This window comes from Coregonus lavaretus (assembly GCF_964263955.1).
Source record: "Coregonus lavaretus genome assembly, chromosome: 12".
Lineage (NCBI taxonomy): Eukaryota > Metazoa > Chordata > Actinopteri > Salmoniformes > Salmonidae > Coregonus > Coregonus lavaretus.
The window spans coordinates 8953033-8974675 of NC_139999.1; the positions used below are offsets into that span (position 1 = coordinate 8953033).

The 21643-nt window shown below is 43.4% G+C and overlaps 1 protein-coding gene across 2 annotated transcripts; it reads right to left on the reverse strand.

The window, feature by feature from the left end:
- Window positions 1-53: 53 nt before the first annotated feature.
- LOC311138761 (DCC-interacting protein 13-alpha-like) lies at window positions 54-21636 on the reverse strand. Of its 2 annotated transcripts, none has more exons than XM_084173571.1 (22): window positions 21428-21636; window positions 19988-20086; window positions 11914-11973; window positions 11438-11509; window positions 10950-11037; window positions 10635-10676; window positions 10468-10526; window positions 7392-7538; window positions 7138-7220; window positions 6804-6959; window positions 6340-6528; window positions 6183-6225; window positions 5999-6055; window positions 5693-5784; window positions 4812-4997; window positions 4440-4489; window positions 4109-4283; window positions 3950-3986; window positions 2697-2843; window positions 2118-2168; window positions 1925-2014; window positions 54-1708 (listed from the first exon to the last, which is right to left on the reverse strand). In XM_084173571.1, exons 1-22 carry the CDS (start codon window positions 21479-21481, stop codon window positions 1553-1555), a joined length of 2133 nt encoding a protein of 710 aa, XP_084029697.1. In that variant the 5' UTR covers window positions 21482-21636; the 3' UTR covers window positions 54-1552. The 2 variants fall into 2 exon arrangements, with proteins under 2 accessions (XP_084029697.1, XP_084029696.1); XM_084173570.1 differs by having other exon boundaries at window positions 4440-4492; window positions 21428-21610.
- Between the last annotated feature and the right edge of the window lie 7 nt (window positions 21637-21643).

The following is a 21643-nucleotide window of genomic DNA, read 5'->3' on the forward strand; positions in this document are numbered from 1 at the left end:
TTAGTCTCGAGACATACACACACAACCTAGGAGTTCTAAAATAAGACAGCTTTGAATTAGTGTACATTTATTGTTGAAAAGCTACCTAGGACTCTGCAACAGTAATCACTGAAGTATATACACAGTAAACATGATCACATTTCCCCCTGCATTTAATTACTAAAGTGCAGTCCCCCATTTAAACATCTCAGTAAGACCGGTTCCTTACTACTCCTTTAAACACCTTTCTCCCAAATGATAATAAAGTAGACTCAACTCTGATTATCAGTAATATGTCAACCAAATCAATTCCACTTTGTTGATATGATAGTTTTCCCTGGATCATGTCACTGCAACATGTATTCTCTATGAGTTGATAAGTGATAAACTTTAGTCAGAGCTCAGCGCAAAACTTACATAGCAATGGGTTAAGGTTGAGAAACATTTCAGACATGTGTAGTGCATTTCTTTATACAGAAATCGGAGAAAAATACAAACCATTAAAAATAAAAAATAAAGATTAATCAGGGCATTGACTTTTAAGAGTAAATGCCCTGATTTAGCACTTTGTATTACAGTATTGTTCTTTGCTCTAACCAAGCAGATGAATACGTTACACCTCAGGCACAAGGTATGTTGGGCTATGGCAAGTAGTCTGATCCATTGAATGAGAAACCATTATTGGTGTTGGGGGTACAGTGACTAGAGATCTAAATTCTCATCTTGAAACCAAACTCACTCAAAACAAAAACATGGTTAATTGAAAGGGTAGTAATTCATTGTAAATAAAAATAAGCATGACAATTATGTATCTTGAATGATGGGGTCCAAAGCACATGCAAGCGTGTTAGCTGAATGTAAGACAACATGTATATATGGTTTACATAAACAATACAAGTATTTTATAAATATGTCATTACAGTATTAACATGTGCAATGTCTTCCCTCCCCAACAAATGTATACACTCTATAATCTCTGTTTTTTAGTGTGCCATGCATGGTATTGAGTCAGAACCGCCCTGATTAAAAAAATAAAAAATAAAAATAAAACTTAAAAGCGTTAATCTTCTTCTATATTTCTTCTGAATACAAGTACCAGTATATAATTCATGATTTACATATGGAGGACGAGAAAGATCCGGAAGGATTCTTTGAGTGTTCAGAAATTCATACACATTTCTCCTCTTCTTTTGATATTTTAGTGGGGTCTTAATCTTTACTTAATGTTATAAAGTCTACTTGCAGTCCAACTCCTCTGTAAAACAACTGTAGGAGCCAGAGAAAAGCCCACAGAGACTAAGCCGAGGCCCAGGGTTGAGGACCAGAGGAACCAACTCCCACTCTAACTGTGCATTTTCACCGGCTAGTACTTTGTAGTAAGACATTGCCAAGCTTGTTCAGTTGTGGCTTTTCAGAAAATAACTTTGCCTCAACATAGGTGACATTGCCAATAATCACACAAACAATTGCTCAAAGTCTTCTCACGTCGTCTCCATCCATTGAAGATGACTGATTTCCGGTAGTTTGATGGTCCAAAGTAGTATCTGGTGAAAGCTCTTTCCCTTCCATTCTGTTAGGCCTCCGACTCTCCCTTCTCCCGCCCCTCCACTCCTGCATCGCTGTCCTCTGATTGGCTGTTGCTCAGCACCAGGAACTGTCCATCAGCACCAGGGGCAGGGGGGGTGGGGCGACTGGAGGCAGCGATTAAACGGCTCTGTTCCTCCAGGTCCTGTGGGTTAATTCAAATTAATTGATTAATCAATTAATCATTCCGTTTACTGTAACATGAGTGAACACAGAGGGTAATACAGTTATGATTATAGACCAAAAACTGATCAAGATAGGCATTGATCTATAAGTCAACAAGAATAGAATAAATACTATATAGTCCCCCCCCCCCAAAAAAATACAGAAAAGTATTGATTTTCTGGGATGCTGACGCTACCTTTTCTATCTGTTTCTGTTTAGACAGCTCCTCTTGCTGTTTCTCCTTGGCCTTGTCCTTCTCCTTCTTCTTCTCCGTAGCTTTACGATCCTGAATCAGCAAAAACATTGTAAAGGTCCCACATGAGTAACTAAGATTCATCTTAAAATCTTAACAAATGAATTCCCCTAAAACAGAGTCTCACATTTCTTACCATTTCTGAGTGGAAAGCGATCTGTTTGGCCAGCCCAACACTGTCACATATCTGAAAGGAGAACAACAACATACACTCAGAGGTAACAGGAAATTACCCAACATACACTCAGAGGTAACAGGAAATTACCCAACATGCACTCAGAGGTAACAGGAAATTACCATGGGTAACAGTAGACACATGCAAATGTCTTCCTTTTGCCACAACATGAAAACTATCATCCGTTTTAACTGATAGTGCCATCACTATACAGACACAATATGCTTATTCCTAGAGTCAGGACTTGTTCCTAACCATGAAAACACATTTGCATGTGTGGCTGACCACGAAAAACTCCAGGCTCTAGTTATAGACTTAAACTACAGGCCCTACCCCAAGTTATAGACTTAAACTACAGGCCCTACCCCAAGTTATAGACTTAAACTACAGGCCCTACCCCAAGTTATAGACTTAAACTACAGGCCCTACCCCAAGTTATAGACTTAAACTACAGGCCCTACCCCAAGTTATAGACTGAAACTACAGGCCCTACCTACACATCATGTTAGAACAAAGGCTACACAGCAGAGCAGAACCTACCTTCTCCCCGTCATCATTGGACTCAAAGATATAGCAGACGGTTACAGGTGGTCCGTCCACCATGCCTTCTGCAGTCTGCAGGACGAATCCAAACAGACGCTTGTTCTCCTGGTGGGACGAACACACCACCACACTGGAGAGAGGGAACTTGGGGAGGGGAGAATGAAAAAAATAAGTGATGTCTAATGTTGAGTCTAGTCTCTAGACATGTGTTGTGTCAGTGATGATAGGTCAATAGCCTCTAGACATGTGTTGTGTCAGTGATGATAGGTCAATAGCCTCTAGACATGTGTTGTGTCAGTGATGATAGGTCAATAGCCTCAAGACATGTGTTGTGTCAGTGATGATAGGTCAATAGCCTCTAGACATGTGTTGTGTCAGTGATGATAGGTCAATATCCTCTAGACATGTGTTGTGTCAGTGATGATAGGTAAATAGTCTCTAGACGTGTTGTGTCAGTGATGATAGGTCAATAGCCTCTAGACATGTGTTGTGTCAGTGATGATAGGTCAATAGCCTCTAGACATGTGTTGTGTCAGTGATGATAGGTCAATAGTCTCTAGACATGTGTTGTGTCAGTGATGATAGGTCAATAGCCTCTAGACATGTGTTGTGTCAGTGATGATAGGTCAATAGTCTCTAGACATGTGTTGTGTCAGTGATGATAGGTCAATAGCTTCTAGACATGTGTTGTGTCAGTGATGATAGGTCAGTTATGATAGGTCCATAGCCTCTAGACATGTGTTGTGTCAGTGATGACAGGTCAATAGCCTTGGCATGTGTTGTGTCAGTGATGATAGGTCAATAGCCTCTAGACGTGTTGTGTCAGTGATGATAGGTCAATAGCCTCTAGACATGTGTTGTGTCAGTAATGATAGGTCAATAGCCTCTAGACATGTGTTGTGTCAGTAATGATAGGTCAGTGATGTTAGGTCCATAGCCTCTAGACATGTGTTGTGTCAGTGATGACAGGTCAATAACCTCTAGACATGTGTTGTGTCAGTGATGATAGGTCAGTGATGATAGGTCCATAGCCTCTAGACATGTGTTGTGTCAGTGATGACAGGTCAATAATCTCTAGACATGTGTTGTGTCAGTAATGATAGATCAGTGATGATAGGTCAATAGCCTCTAGACATGTTGTCAGGGATGATTGATTTAACCTATCAGTAATACTACTTACTATTAGTGAATAGAATGATAGATAAACAGAAACATGTTTTAGTGGAAGTAGTGTGAGAGGGAGGACCTACCCTCAGCCGTGTGATTTGTGTCTGAGGATCGATGAGCCTGAAAACCACAAAACAACATCACACATGGACAAATCTATAAACTGTAAGAGTATGCTTTTAATTATCATGTCGCACATAAAAAAACCTGCATGCACAATACTCAAAGAGCCTACGTCTCACTTGAGGCATTCGCAGGTGACCAGCAGGTGAGACTCTGTCATCCTGAAGATGTTGTGTATGGCCCTGGCTGCTAGGATCTGTCGCATGGTCTCATAGATGACGTCAGAGCTGTCTGCATTCTTCACCTCCATAGAACCCAGGAAACGCACGATGAACAGCTGGTGCAGGATGGAGTCTAGATGGACACACAGAGAGGAGGATGACACACACACACACACGCACACGCACACGCACACGCACACACACACGCACACGCACACACACACACACACACACACACACACACACGCACGCACACACACACGCAGACACAGAGAGAGACAGACAGTACCTTCACTCTCCTCAGGTGGAGTGTCTCCTGATTCACCAAACGGGTTGGTCCTTCTTTCAGAAGCGGGGAGCAAAGAAACACACAGACCTCTTAAGAATATGAATAAATATTACAGTTTTCCTTTTAATATAGCTTGGCCCAGGTGCGCAACATTTATCATTGGAATGTGATACAAAACGAGGCGACGGTGTGCTTTAGGACCATGCGGACGCCTCCGAGCAGTCGGGTAGGCTGTTTGGAGTGTTTATCCGACTGGATAAAGTTAAGTCCCCCCCACTTCTAAAACCAACGTTTTGCCCCTGGCTTGAACATATACCAGGGGCACGTCCCGCCTATACACAGTTAGGGAAACCCTGGTTAGTTAGTACCGACCTGCCCTGTCCTGCTGCCTTGGCCTGGCCTGCATACTCCTCGCTGACTGGAGAGATGATGTCAAACTGGATGGGCGTATCAGGAGCCACCAGGGTGTCCAATGAGAGGACAGAGAGGGCCGGGGAGGCAGTCTCAGAGCCCGCTGAGCTCACACTGCTGGTCCGCGCTGCCCGGGACCGCCCTTGTCTATACAGGACAGACGGACGGGGTGAGAGATGGAGCCAAGGGAACATAATAGAGATGGAGGTTAGAAAGATGGACAGAGAGATGCTAGCTGCATATAACAGATAAGAGAACAGAATGCTATATCATGACAACTCTAACTAGAGTAGGGTTTGTCTTGATTTAACTAACTACAGTAGGGTTTTATCTTGGTTTGTCTTGATTTAACTAACTACAGTAGGGTTTATCTTGGTTTGTCTTGATTTAACTAACTATAGTAGGGTTTATCTTGGTTTGTCTTGATTTAACTAACTATAGTAGGGTTTATCTTGGTTTGTCTTGATTTAACTAACTACAGTAGGGTTTATCTTGGTTTGTCTTGATTTAACTAACTACAGTAGGGTTTATCTTGGTTTGTCTTGATTTAACTAACTACAGTAGGGTTTATCTTGGTTTGTCTTGATTTAACTAACTACAGTAGGGTTTATCTTGGTTTGTCTTGATGTAACTAACTACAGTAGGGTTTATCTTGGTTTGTCTTGATTTAACTAACTACAGTAGGGTTTATCTTGATTATGTAACCACTTTATAGGCTAAAGTAGTTATTGGCTATACACAACCAAGGCCCAGAGTTTACAGTGGTCAGGAAAAACTCCTGGCTCTAATAATAATGAAGTCGCTATGATTGATGCATGAGGAGGGACGCTTCAGAAACCCACGTGCTCGGCCGCATACTCTCATGCCTCTGTTGGAAGGAGGGAGACGGTGTCACAGCCTCAAGAGCTGATTGGTTCACTCTGGCTGCGATTTCCTGCCAATAGAAAGAGGGCATTTCAGCAATGAGGAAATGTGCTTGACAACAGCTCGGCAACAAAGGGAGGTGGGAGACGAGACATACACCACATCACAGACATCCAGCACTGTCTGGGGGAATGTCACACCATAGAGCTCACAGCTCTAATTATAGATGACAGATATAATGATGATGTCAGCGTAGGGTTTTCCAGTGATTGCCAGCTACTCACCTCTGGGTTCTCACTCAGATATATCCTCTTTGAGATGTTGTTTATAGTTGCAATCCACTGAGGGAGGAGAGAAGCACAGGACAGCGTTATTAGGAGATGCACGAATTTCATGTCTGTCTGGTATATTTATGCAATACATAAATAAATAGGTGTACAATACATTAGACTAAAACTGTTGTCTCACCTCTTCACAATCCTTCCTGCTCTCTGCCTGCAAGATGGCCACCCTGAAACAAAGACACAGCACCTCAGTAACTTCAGTGAAAATAGTTGTGACTAAGTTCTAAAGGTTCATAAGCTGGTATTACTAGTTTATAAAGCTTTAATATGTAGTCATTTACTTCTTGCCGTCAAAGGATGTGATCTGGAAGCAGAAGCGTCGGTCCTCACAGTCCACGGCCATGACGGAGCAATTATCTATATCCATGACCAGACCCCCCGCCACATCCCCCCGTGCCTGGCCCATCAGGTTCCCTCCCTGGGTGAAGAAGTACTTCCGGTCCCAGGAGGAAGACACTAGGCCTGTTTTACTGGGCGGACACATTCAGCAGGGAAAAAGGAAAAGCATGGTTAAAACGTATTGTTGTTCTGGTGCAGGTGAAGGCTTTTTGGGCCCAAACTAACATCAACGTTTTACACTAGAAATGAATAGCAAGCATTGCGACGATCTTCACTAAGCTGTGGCCAGAGACAACACTACTGTCGCTTGGCTTGGACTAATGTGAGTGGATTGATTTGAATGTACACATTTGTTGAGGTAGCCACTGCCAGGCTTGTGTGAGAGTGTGTGACAGTGCTGTCTTACTTGCGTGCGTTGAGGTAGCCGGCCTTGCGTGTGAGGTTGCGGTTGACAGGAACCTGGCTGGGGTCGGGGTCGGGCATGTAGAGGTCACTGGCCTGCTCCAAGTCCTGGATGGTCTGTTGCATTACATCTACCTCACCATCCATTTCCCTGCGGACACTGGACACAACCACACACCAAATTACACACCCAGCCTTAAACACACTGCATGTAATATGGCAACAATTCCATTTGGTCTAACAGATGGCAATCCACCATTGCTTACAACTATCCAATCTTCTCAGATCTCTACAAAATTCCTAGGGATTTTGGCTAGGATATTCAGGGTGAAGCTTACTTCTGAACGCTGGTTCCTATGTTGGTGAGGAAGTCTTCCCACTGCTGGGTGAGGTTCTCTGATCCCAGTTTGAAAAAGCTGATCTGAGAGATACAGACATGGTGATCAGAACATATACTGGAGCAGAGAGAAAGAGAGAGAGACAGACAGAAAGAGAGAGAGCGAGAGAGAGAGAGGAAGGGATGTAAGGGGAGAGAGAGGAGAGAAAGAAGGTGTAAGAGAGAGAGAGCGGGAGGAAGACTGGTGTACATTACCTGTGCCTGCATATACCCCAGCAGCGGCTCCAGAATGGCGATCTTCTTCTTGTACTGCAGCGTGTTGAGGGCTAGGAAGTAGTGCATCATGGTCTGGTGCTGCTTCTTCCTGGAGGTGTACACATCCTCCATCACCTCGCCCTTCACCTGGAGAAAAGACACACACACACAAATGTCAGGTTTCATTTGGTAAGACAGTTATTGTTACCACAAGGTCATGTTGAAAACCTGACCTTGATGAAAATAATCATGGCCTCTAAACCTTCAAGCTGCATACTGGATCCTATTCCTACTAAACTGCTGAAGGAGCTGCTTCCTGTGCTTGGCCCTCCTATGTTGAACATAATAAACAGCTCTCTATCCACCGGATGTGTACCAAACTCACTAAAAGTGGCAGTGATAAAGCCTCTCTTGAAAAAGCCAAACCTTGACCCGGAAAATATAAAAAACTATCGGCCTATATCGAATCTTCCATTCCTCTCAAAAATTTTAGAAAAAGCTGTTGCGCAGCAACTCACTGCCTTTCTGAAGACAAACAATGTATACGAAATGCTTCAGTCTGGTTTTAGACCCCATCATAGCACTGAGACTGCACTTGTGAAGGTGGTAAATGACCTTTTAATGGCGTCAGACCGAGGCTCTGCATCTGTCCTCGTGCTACTAGACCTTAGTGCTGCCTTTGACACCATCGATCACCACATTCTTTTGGAGAGACTGGAAACCCAAATTGGTCTACACTGACAAGTTCTGGCCTGGTTTAGATCCTACCTGTCGGAAAGATATCAGTTTGTCTCTGTGAATGGTCTGTCCTCCGACAAATCAACTGTACATTTCGGTGTTCCTCAAGGTTCCGTTTTAGGACCACTATTGTTTTCACTATATATTTTACCTCTTGGGGATGTTATTCGAAAACATAATGTTAACTTTCACTGCTATGCGGATGACACACAGCTGTACATTTCAATGAAGCATGGTGAAGCCCCAAAATTGCCCTCGCTAGAAGCCTGTGTTTCAGACATAAGGAAGTGGATGGCTGAAAACTTTTTACTTTTAAACTCGGACAAAACAGAGATGCTTGTTCTAGGTCCCAAGAAACAAAGAGATCTTCTGTTAAATCTGACAATTCATCTTGATGGTTGTAAAGTCGTCTCAAATAAAACTGTGAAGGACCTAGGCGTTACTCTTGACCCTGATCTCTCTTTTGACGAACATATCAAGACTGTTTCAAGGACAGCTTTTTTCCATCTACGTAACATTGCAAAAATCAGAAATTTTCTGTCCAAAAATGATGCAGAAAAATTAATCCATGCATTTGTTACTTCTAGATTAGACTACTGCAATGCTCTATTTTCCGGCTACCCGGATAAAGCACTAAATAAACTTCAGTTAGTGCTAAATACGGCTGCTAGAATCCTGACTAGAACCAAGAAATTTGATCATATTACTCCAGTGCTAGCTTCCCTACACTGGCTTCCTGTTAAGGCAAGGGCTGATTTCAAGGTTTTACTGTTAACCTATAAAGCGTTACATGGGCTTGCTCCTACCTATCTTTCCGAGTTGGTCCTGCCGTACATACCAATACGTACGCTACGGTCACAAGACGCAGGCCTCCTAATTGTCCCTAGAATTTCTAAGCAAACAGCGGGAGGCAGGGCTTTCTCCTATAGATCTCCATTTTTATGGAACAGTCTGCCTACCCATGTGAGAGACGCAGACTCGGTCTCAACCTTTAAGTCTTTACTGAAGACTTATCTCTTCAGTAGGTCATATGATTGAGTGTAGTCTGGCCCAGGAGTGTGAAGGTGAACGGAAAGGCTGGAGCAACGAACAGCCCTTGCTGTCTCTGCCGGGCCGGTTCCCCTCTCCACTGGGGTTCTCTGCCTCTAACCCTGTTGCAGGGGCTGAGTCACTGGCCTGCTGGTGCTCTTTCATGCCGTCCCTGGGAGGGGTGCGTCACTTGAGTGGGTTGAGTTACTGACGTGATCTTCCTGTCTGGGTTGGCGCCCCCCCCCCCTTGGTTTGTGCTGTGGTGGAGACCTCTGTGGGCTATACTCGGCCTTGTCTCAGGATTGTAAGTTGGTGGTTGGGGATATCCCTCTAGTGGTGCGGGGGCTGTGCTTTGGCGGAGTGGGTGGGGTTATATCCTTCCGTCCGGGGGTTTCTTCGGATGGGGCCACAGTGTCTCCGGACCGCTCCTGTCTCAGCCTCCAGTATTTATGCTGCAGTAGTTTATGTGTCGGGGGGCTGGGGTTAGTTGGTTATACCTGGAGTACTTCTCCTGTCTTATCCAGTGTCCTGTGTGAATTTAAGTATGCTCTCTCTAATTCTCTCGTTCTCTCTTTCTCTCTGAGAACCTGAGCCCTAGGACCATACGTCAGGACTACCGGGCATGATGACACCCTGCTGCCCCCAGTCCGCCTGGCCTTGCTGCTATTCCAGTTTCAACTGTTCTGCCTGCGGCTACGAAACCCCTACCTGTCCCAGACCTGCTGTTTTCAACTCTAAATGATCGGCTATGAAAAGCCAACTGAGAGACCTGAGCCCTAGGACCATACGTCGGGACTACCGGCCGTGGTGACTCCTTGCTATCCCCAGTCCGCCTGGCCTTGCTGCTATTCCAGTTTAAACTGTTCTGCCTGCGGTTATGGAACCCCTACCTGTCCCAGACCTGCTGTTTTAAACTCTAATGATCGGCTATGAAAAGCCAACTGAGATTTATTCCTGATTATTATTTGACCATGCTTGTCACTTATGAACATTTTTGAACATCTTGGCATGGTTCTGTTATAATCTCCACCCGGCACAGCCAGAAGAGGACTGGCCACCCCTCATAGCCTGGTTCCTCTCTAGGTTTCTTCCTAGGTTTTGCCTTTCTAGGGAGTTTTTCCTAGCCACCGTGCTTCTACACCTGCATTACTAGCTGTTTGGGGTTTTAGGCTGGGTTTCTGTACAGCACTTCGAGATATTAGCTGATGTAAGAAGGGCTATATAAAATAAAATTGATTGATTGATTGATGTTATAATAATGAACTTCTCCCCCAAAATAATATTATGTTCCCAAAAACAAACCCTGTACCTTCTCATTGTCCCTCCTTTTAGAGAGACGGCTGTATCTGTTGATGGCCATGTCATGATCTGTAGACGGAAAAATGTGGTTATTACAATTACAACATGGGCTCATGAAATCATACCATATCACAACAATAATTTGTTTTCATGTTTTACTGAGTAGTTCGCACTCACCATCGCTGGCTATCTGGAATACTTCCTTCAGTGTCAGTATCTCTGTAGGGGAGAGAAAGTTGGTTAACATCCATTTCAACTGCTCACAATCTGCCACTAGTCAACAAAGTGCCAGAGGTTGGTCTACGCTAGAGATCCATCTTCGGACTACATGCCCTTGGACACATAGAACCTATTCAATTACATTTATTTAATAGGATTTTATATGTAATTCTATGCCCTTGTCATCCCTGTGATCTGTTTCCAGCTCTCATAACTGTATCTATCTCTATATAAACAGTAAAAAAAGGGGAATGGAACTCCTTAGAGTCTTACCTTTTAAGTCCCTCTCCTTAAACTGGGTGATAGGGAACATCATGGCATCAGCCAGCTGAGTGGAAAGGACTGCATGACAGGAACTCAACTGTGGGAGAGAAGAAAGGCTAGTTACAATATAGGATCTCCTCAGGGAAATGTCTCTCATCTCTCTCATCGCACAGGAGAGGAAAGGTGGGGGAGGTTAGAGAGAAGGGAGAGATGGAAGAGAGGTAAGTACAGATTGAAGGAAGGAAGGGAGGGGTTGAAATGAAGATTGAAACAGTATGTAGAGTGAAGGATGGGAGAGGTTAAGACAGAGAGATGGAAAGGAGAAGAAAGTGGTTAAGATGGACAGAAAGAAGGAAGAGAAGGGAGAAGTTGAAGTGCAGAGTGAGACAGTGTGTATAGTGTAATTAAAGAAGGTAAAGGTTAAGACGATGTAATACTATTTGAGAAGCAGCGTGCAACAGTGAGGAGGAGGATGAGGAAAGAGCAGCAGTTCTCACCTCGTCTATGACTTTGGCAAAATGCTGCAGAGTGGAGCTCATGACCTCGTCGTCGCTCCAAAGAGGGAAGCGCTGCAAAGACAGGCCAAAGTCAGTCTTAATGCATTTCCCATTTATATTCTAGTCATTTAGCAGACGCTCTAATCGCTTATCCAGAGGGACCTACAATCAAAGCATTCAACTAATGTTCGAAACATACGGGTTTCTTGGAAGATGAATGAGAAAGAGAAGTGCAAGCATTTCCTGACTGGAAGAAAACTAACTAGGCCCTTCTTTCTTGCCTGGTCAGGTCACGTTGTCAAAAAAATAACTCTGGGCCCTAATGATAATACCATAACTGACCAGGTGTTTTTATGTTTCACCTGATCCTAGTAGTGCATTAACATGCCATAGAAAACATAATGGACAGTTCAATGGGAAATCCATCACCACAAATAAATCCATCATTCAAGCACGTTGACATTGTGAGAACATACCTGTTTCTCATACTCCTTCAGAAGTTTGGAGGTGAGATGGGTGGCAGCACTCAATTCATTCTGAAAAAGACAAAAGCAAATGTAGTTTTACCAAACCAGCTGTAGGAGCCACTAGTCAATAGTCTGTGTTTGTCTGCATGGCCTTAACTACGTGTGAGGACACTGAAGTCCGGACCTTTTTTCTCATTAGTAAACAGTTATAATAGTAAATATACAGCGCATTCGGAAAGTATTCAGACCCCTTGACTTTTTCCAAATGTTGTTACGTTACAGCCTTATTCTAAAATGGATAAAATAGTTTCTTTTTCCTCATCAATCAAAGCAAAAACTGAAATAATACATTTACATAAGTATTCAGACCCTTTACTCAGTACTTTGTTGAAGCACCTTTGGCAGCGATTACAGCCTTGAGTCTTCTTGGGTATGATGCTACAAGCCTGGCACAGCTGTATCTGCAGATACTCTCAAGCTCTGTCAGGTTGGATGGGGAGTGTTGCTGCACAGCTATTTTCAGATGTTCGATCGGGTTCAAGTCCAGGCTCTGGCTGGGCCACTCAAGGACATTCAGAGACTTGTCCCAGAGCCACTCCTGCGTTGTCTTGGCTGTGTGCTTAGGGTCGTTGTCCTGTTGGAAGGTGAACCATCGCCCAAGTCGGAGGTCCTGAGCGCTCTGGAGTAGGTTCTCATCAAGGATCTCTCTGTACTTTGCTCCATTCATCTTTCCCTCGATCCTGACTAGTCTCCCAGTCCCTGCCGCTGAAGAACATACCCACAGCATGATGATGCCACCACCATGCTTCACCGTACGGATGGTGCCAGGTTTCCTCCAGACGTGACGCTTGGCATTCAGGCCAAAGTGTTCAATCTTGGTTTCATCACACCAGATAATCTTGTTTCTGAGAGTCCTTTAGGTGCCTTTTGGCAAACTCCAAGCGGGCTGTCTTGTGCCTTTTACTGAGGAGTGGCTTCCGTCTGGCCACTCTAACATAAAGGCCTGATTGGTGGAGTGCTGCAGAGATGATTGTCCTTCTGGAAGGTTCTCCCATCTCCACAGAGGAACTCTAGAGCTCTGTCAGAGTGACCATCGGGTTCTCGGTCACCTCCCTGACCAAGGTCCTTCTCCCCCGATTGCTCAGTTTGGCTGGGCGACCAGCTCTAGGAAGAGTCTTGGTGGTTCCAAACTTCTTCCATTTAAGAATGATGGAGGCCACTGAGTTCTTGGGGACCTTCAATGCTGTAGACATTTTTTAGTACCCTTCCCCAGATCTGTGCCTCGACACAATCCTGTCTCGGATCTCTATGGACAATTCCTTCAACCTCATGGCTTGGTTTTTGCTCTGACATACACTGTCAACTGTGGGACTTTCCAAATCATGTCCAATCAATTGAATTTACCACAGGTGGACTCCAATCAAGTTTTAGAAACATCTCAAGGATGAACAATGGAAACAGGATGCACCTGAGCTCAATATCGAGTCTCATAGCAAAGGGTCTGAATACTTACATATTTTTTATACATTTGCCAAAATCCTGTTTTCGCGTTGTCATTCTGTGGTATTGTGTGTAGATTGATGAGGAACATTTGTTATTTAACCCATTTTAGAATAAGGCTGTAACGTAACAAAATGTGGAAAAAGGGAAGGGATGTGAATACTTTCCGAGTGCCTTCAGAAAGTATTCACACCCCTTCGACTTTCTCCACATTTTGTTGAGTTATAGCCTGAATTTAAAATGGATTAAATTGAGATTTTGTCTCACTGGCCTACACACATTACCAAACAGTGGATGTTATTATTTTATTTATTTTTTACGAAATTCAAAATGAAAAGCTGAAATGTCTCGAGTCAATAAGTATTCAATCCCTTTGTTATGGCAAGCCTAAATAAGTTCAGGAGTAAAAATTAGCTTAACACATCATATTACGTTGCATGGACTCACTCGGTGTACAATAATAGTGTTTAACATGATTTTTGAATGACTACCTCATCTCTGTACCTCACACATACAATTATCTATAAAGGTCCCTCAGTCGAGCAGTGAATTTCAAACACAGATTCAACCACAAAGACCAGGGAGGTTTTCCAATGCCTCGCAAAGAAGGCGAGAATGGTGAAGTTATTAATTACACTTTGGATGGTGTATCAATACACCCAGTCACTACAAAGATACAACAATTTTACCATGATAGGAGAAAACTGAGGATGGATCAACAACATTGTATTTACTCCACAATACTAACCTAAATGACAGAGTGAACAGAAGGAAGCCTGTACAGAATACACATATTCCAAAACATGCATCCTTTTTGCAATAAGGCACTAAAGTAAAACTGCAAAAGATGTGGCAAAGAAATTACCTATAGTGAGGGAAAAAAGTATTTGATCCCCTGCTGATTTTGTACGTTTGCCCACTGACAAAGACATGATCAGTCTATAATTTTAATGGTAGGTTTATTTGAACAGTGAGAGACAGAATAACAACAAAAACATCCAGAAAAACGCATGTCAAAAATATTAGAAATTGATTAGCATTTTAATGAGGGAAATAAGTATTTGACCCCTCTGCAAAACATGACTTAGTACTTGGTGGCAAAACCCTTGTTGGCAATCACAGAGGTCAGACGTTTCTTGTAGTTGGCCACCAGGTTTGCACACATCTCAGGAGGGATTTTGTCCCACTCCTCTTTGCAGATCTTCTCCAAGTCTTTAAGGTTTCGAGGCTGACGTTTGGCAACTCGAACCTTCAGCTCCCTCCACAGATTTTCTATGGGATTAAGGTCTGGAGACTAGCTAGGCCACTCCAGGACCTTAATGTGCTTCTTCTTGAGCCACTCCTTTGTTGCCTTGGCCGTTTGCTTTGGGTCATTGTCATGCTGGAATACCTATCCATGACCCATTTTCAATGCCCTGGCTGAGGGAAGGAGGTTCTCACCCAAGATTTGACGGTACATGGCCCCGTCCATCGTCCCTTTGATACGGTGAAGTTGTCCTGTCCCCTTAATAGAAAAACACCCCCAAAGCATAATGTTTCCACCTCCATGTTTGACGGTGGGGGTGGTGTTCTTGGAGTCATAGGCAGCATTCCTCCTCCTCCAAACACGGCGAGTTGAGTTGATGCCAAAGAGCTTGATTTTGGTCTCATCTGACCACAACACTTTCACCCAGTTCTCCTCTGAATCATTCAGATGTTCATTGGCAAACTTCAGACGGCCCTGTATATGTGCTTTCTTGAGCAGGGGGAACTTGCGGGTGCTGCAGGATGTCAGTCCTTCACGGCGTAGTGTGTTACCAATTGATTTCTTGGTGACTATGGTCCCAGCTGCCTTGAGATCATTGACAAGATCCTCCCGTGTAGTTTTGGGCTGATTCCTCACCATTCTCATGATCATTGCAACTCCACGAGGTGAGATTCTGCATGGAGCCCCAGGCCGAGAGAGATTGACAGTTCTTTTGTGTTTCTTCCATTTGCGAATAATCGCACCAACTGTTGTCACCTTCTCACCAAGCTGCTTGGCGATGGTCTTGTAGCCCATTCCAGCTTTGTGTAGGTCTACAATCTTGTCCCTGACATCCTTGGAGAGCTCTTTGGTCTTGGCCATGGTGGAGAGTTTGGAATCTGATTGATTGATTGCTTCTGTGGACAGGTGTCTTTTATACAGGTAACAAACTGAGATTAGGAGCACTCCCTTTAAAAGTGTGCTCCTAATCTCAGCTCGTTACCTGTATAAAAGACACCTGGGAGCCAGAAATCTTTCTGATTGAGAGGGGGTCAAATACTTATTTCCCTCATTAAAATGCAAATCAATTTATAACATTTTTGAAATGCGTTTTTCTGGATTTTTTTGTTGTTATTCTGTCTCTCACTGTTCAAATAAATCTACCAATAAAAGTATAGACTGATCATTTCTTTGTCAGTGGGCAAACGTACAAAATCAGCAGGGGATCAAATACTTTTTCCCCCTCACTGTACAGTGACTTGCAAAAGTATTCATCCCCCTTGGCGTTTTTCCTATTTTGTTGCATTACAACCTGAAATTTAAATGGATTTGTATTTGTATTTCATGTAATGGACATACACAAAATAGTCCAAATTGGTGAAGTGAAATGAAAAAAATAACTTGTTTAAAACAATTCAAAAAAATAAATAACGGAAAAGTGGTGCGTGCATATGTATTCACCCCCTTTGCTATGAAGCCCCTAAATAAGATCTGGTGCAACCAATTACCTTCAGAAGTCACATAATTAGTTAAATAAAGTCCACCTGTGTGCAATCTAAGTGTCACATGATCTGTCACATGATCTCAGTATATATACACACCTGTTCTGAAAGGCCCCAGAGTCTGCAACGCCACTAAGCAAGGGGCACCACCAAGCAAGCGGCATCATGAAGAACAAGGAGCTCTCCAAACAGGTTAGGGACAAAGTTGTTGAGAAGTACAGATCAGGGTTGGGTTATAAAAAAATATCTGAAACTTTGAACATCCCACGCAGCACCATTAAATCCATTTAAAAATTGAAAGACTATGGCACCACAACAAACCTGCCAAGAGAGGGCCGGCCACCAAAACACACGGACCAGGCAAGGAGGGCATTAATCAGAGAGGCAACAAAGAGACCAAAGATAACCATGAAGGAGCTGCAAAGCTCCACAGCGGAGATTGGAGAATCTGTCCATAGGACCACTTTAGGCCGTACACTCCACAGAGCTGCCTTTACGGAAGAGTGGCCAGAAAAAAGACATTGCTTAAAGAAAAAATAAGCAAACACGTTTGGTGTTCGCCAAAAGCCATGTGGGAGACTCCCCAAACATATGGAAGAAGGTACTCTGGTCAGATGAGACTAAAATTGAGCTTTTTGGCCATCAAGGAAAACGCTATGTCTGGCGCAAACACAACATCTCTCATCACCCCGAGAACACCATCCCCACAGTGAAGCATGGTGGTGGCAGCATCATGCTGTGGGGATGTTTTTCATTGGCAGGGACTGGGAAAATTGTCAGAATTGAAGGAATGATGGATGGCGCTAAATACAGGGAAATTCTTGAGGGAAACCTGTTTCAGTCTTCCAGAGATTTGAGACTGGGACAGAGGTTCACCTTCCAGCAGGACAATGACCCTAAGCATACTGATGAAGCAACACTTGAGTGGTTTAAGGGGAAACATTTAAATGTCTTGGAATAGTCAAAGCCTAGACCTCAATCCAATTGAGAATCTGTGGTATGACTTAAAGATTGCTGTACACCAGCGGAACCCATCCAACTGGAGCTGTTTTGCCTTGAAGAATGGGCAAAAATCCCAGTGGCTAGATGTGCCAAGCTTATAGAGACATACAGTTGAAGTCAGAAGTTTACATACACTTAGGTTGGAGTCATTAAAACTCGTTTTTCAACCACTCCACAAATGTCTTGTTAACAAACTATAGTTTTGGCAAGTCGGTTAGGACATCTACTTTGTGCATGACAAGTAATTTTTCCAACAATTGTTTACAGACAGATTATTTCACTTAGAATTCACTGTATCACAATTCCAGTGTGTCAGAAGTTTACATACACTAAGTTGACTGTGCCTTTAAACAGCTTGGAAAATTCCAGAAAATGATGTCATGGCTTTAGAAGTTTCTGATAGGCTAATTGACATCATTTGAGTCAATTGGAGGTGTACCTGTGGATGTATTTCAAGTCCTACCTTCAAACTCAGTGCCTCTTTGCTTGACAACATGGGAAAATCAAAAGAAATTAGCCAAGAAAACCTCAGAAAAACAAATTGTAGACCTCCACAAGTCTGGTTCATCCTTGGGAGCAATTTCCAAACACCTGAAGGTACCACGTTCATCTGTACAAACAATAGTACGCAAGTATAAACACCATGGGACCACGCAGCCTTCATACTGCTCAGGAAGGAGATGCGTTCTGTCTCCTAGAGATGAACGTACTTTGGTGCGAAAAGTGCAAATCAATCCCAGAACAACAGCAAAGGACCTTGTGAAGATGCTGGAGGAAACAGGTACAAAAGTATCTATATCCACAGTAAAACGAGTCCTATATCGACATAACCTGAAAGGCCGCTCAGCAAGGAAGAAGCCACTGCTCCAAAACCGCCAATAAAAAAGCCAGACTACGGTTTGCAACTGCACATGGGGACAAAGATCGTACTTTTTGGAGAAATGTCCTCTGGTCTGATGAAACAAAAATAGAACTGTTTGGCCATAATAACCATCATTATGTTTGGAGGAAAAAGGGGGTTGCTTGTAAGCCGAAGGACACCGTCCCAACCGTGAAGCACGGGGATGGCAGCATCATGCTGTGGGGGTGCTTTGCTGCAGGAGGGACTGATGCACTTCACAAAATAGATGGCATCATGAGGAAGGAAAATTATGTGGATATATTGAAGTACCATCTCATGACATCAGTCAGGAAGTTAAAGCTTGGTCGCAAATGCGTCTTCCAAATGGACAATGACCCCAAGCATACTTCCAAAGTTGTGGCAAAATGGCTTAAGGACAACAAAGTCAAGGTATTGGAGTGGCCATCACAAATCCCTGACCTCAATCCTATAGAAAATATGTGGGCAGAACTGAAAAAGTGTGTGCGAGCAAGGAGGCCTACAAACTTGACTCAGTTACACCAGCTCTGTCAGGAGGAATGGGCCAAATTCACCCAACTTATTGTGGGAAGCTTGTGGAAGGCTACCCGAAACGTTTATCCCAAATTAAACAATTTAAAGGCAATGCTACCAAATACTAATTGAGTGTATGTAAACTTCTGACCCACTGGGAATGTGGTGAAATAAATAAAATATGAAATAAGTCATTCTCTCTACTATTATTCTGACATTTCACATTCTTAAAATAAAGTGGTGATCCTAACTGACCTAAGACAGGGATTTTTTACTAGGATTAAATGTCAGGAATTGTGAAAAACTGAGTTTAAATGTATTTGTCTAAGGTGTATGTAAACTTCCGACTTCAACTGTACCCCAAGAGATTTGCAGCTGTAATTGCTGCAAAAGGTGGCTCTACAAAGTATTGGCTTTGGAGGGGTGAATAGTTATGCACGTGCAAGTTGTTTTTTTGTCTTATTTCTTGTTTGTTTCACCCCAACAATTATTTTGCATCTTCAAAGTGGTAGGCATGTTGTGTAAATCCATTTTAATTCCAGGTTGTAAGTCAACAAAATAGGAAAAATGCCAAGGGGGGTGAATACTTTTGCAAGCCACTGTATGTCAGTCAAGTGGCTAGCTGCCAGCAGAGACATATTGCAGTAACGTTGAAGGGCTCTGGCTAGTATTACCTAGCCAGCTAGAAGAAGTAAGAAGCCAAAGCTAACGTTAAACGGAGCCTACCTCAGCAGGAGCAAAAAATACGCTACTAAATTCTCATAATAACGTTGCTTTACAGAGAGTAGGCTACCGAGACAGACAGTGATGTGGTGCCCAGTAGTGAGGCGGAGGCAGGCTTCAATGCATGCAGACGGGAGGGAGCAGAGGAGACAGCGAGAGAGAGGAAGCAAGCAGAGACACAGGTTAGTACAGTGGTTCCCAAACTTTGGGTCGGAGCCCCATGTGGGGTCCCATGAGAAAATCTGTACTAATCTTATCAAACAAGTTAGATTTCTTTTTTTTTCTCAATATGAACATCTCCACATGGCCTATCTTCCCTATAGGCCAACATTAAAATGCAATCAACATGCAAACAAATGTTTTACGTTTTTGTTTCATCGCTGATGCTATGTGTCAGTGTGAATCATTTATCATATTTCTCCCCTTTCAGGGGTATAACATTACAACTGTATAGCTAATAGGCTATGTGTTTGTAGATCGACTGAGGTGAATGGACCTACAGCAGCCAAGGTGATAATGGCTGGGGTCATTTTTGCTTGTTTTTGCTGTTCTCCAAATAGCATTTAAACATTTTTTAATTGTATAGAAATGCAGTAAATGAGCTTCAACTTTCAAAAATGTCGGGACCTCACTAAAACCCCGGTTACAGCCCTGTTTGAGTGTGTGCTTGCTTGTTTAAAAAAAAAAAAAAGCCTTCACTCTAACTGGTATGAACGTATCCCAGGGCTCATTGCTCACTTGTGCATCGTAGATTCTGTTCATGGCCTGGAAGAGCTTCTGGGAGTAGTTGGATATAGCAGCTGCATCCTCCTCGAACACACCGAGCAGGGAGCGCGTCTGGCAACAGGGATACAAAGACACTGGATGAAGGAACCACTCATCTAACGAAAAATGTGTTAGGCCTACCTGAACGAGGGAGCTTAGATGGCACACTGTCATCACCCTTGTGCAAGGCTAATCTGGTCCCAGATCTGTGGCTTTAGCCAAACCCTCTGACTATTGTGGTTATCCCACACGTCAGAGGTGGCCTCCTGGAGAGCGATCCTTCATCAAGATTCTGTTTAGCTGAATCAGGTGTGTACTGTGTAGGTTGCACAGGGCAGGATAAAAAAATGATGCATGCCCAGTTGCTATCCAGGAGGCGGGGTAGCTGGGCGCCACCCCTGCCATACTGTACAGCTACATGTCATGCCCCAGACACCTCAGACTAGGTCGGGGACATGTCATATCAGTGGGTACAAGCTAGTGATCAAAACTCTGGGACTGGTCTCACACGTATGTGTTGCTTCATTCTGTCAGGGGAGAGAGCGTCAGATATAGAAATAGAATGACTAGAATGGATTGGAATGTAATGAATAGATTCTGTTTTCTATGGCCTCAGTCTCCTGACACTGCTGGACAGCCTGTTCTGCAACAGACAGTAATGATTCTTATGACTACTGGACATGCAAGCAGTTTTGTTGGATACTGTATCTAGGCTATATGCCATAGCTGAAAGAGGGATTAATTAATGCCATCAAATCTAAAGCTTAGTCTAATGAACATTTAACATGCATGAATGTGATGGCTTTCACTGTATAAGTGCAGCTCTCATAGACAAGCCAAAGACCATTTATAAAAGGCCTAGCTATTGTCAGATAGCCATCCCATCAAAATACAGTGGTTTACAGCTAGGGAGGTAGCTCGCTAGCTAGCCAGTAACTTCGTCCCTAGATTGTGGGCAGGAACTTGCAGAGTTTACTCAACGATAGGGGGGAAGTGGTTCACCCAGCCAGCCAGCTGGAGCCAGGACGGTCACGTAGCTTGACCGACTAATTTATGTGTTCAATATCATCAACAATAAAAGGGTGTGATGTGTGCCATTGTCTCAATAGAAAGCCATTTCCTAGCTTGCGTTACTTTTATCAGGTGGTGCAAAGGCCGATAATGCAAAAATAGCTACTACCATTGACAGTTGGCCAAATATCATGAAGCAGGCACGACAGTTTGCCTGGGAAACAGACACATTTGATTTGAAGAAGCCAGCTATCACCTTTTGACAGCTCTTTATTTGATGCTTGCTCGAGCGAGTTAACAAGGCTGGCTAGCATTCGCTGCGCTCTTGCACGCCACAAAGACGAGACGAGAGGGAGCTACAGTAATTTAGCTAGCAGGCTACATAGCATAGTTTGAGATTACCTGTGGACTGTCCTCGAATGTCTCCTCGATCGGTAATTTATCTATTCCAGGCATGGCTATAGCTAGCTATTTCAATTCGCACGAATATGAACTGTAATCGGTCACTAAGAAACAAAAAAGCTAACTATCACTCCCACTGAATTTTTTCCCTTTACAGATCCACCACCACACACAGCTTATCCTACATGCGGATATCCCGCCTTTAGAATGATTATG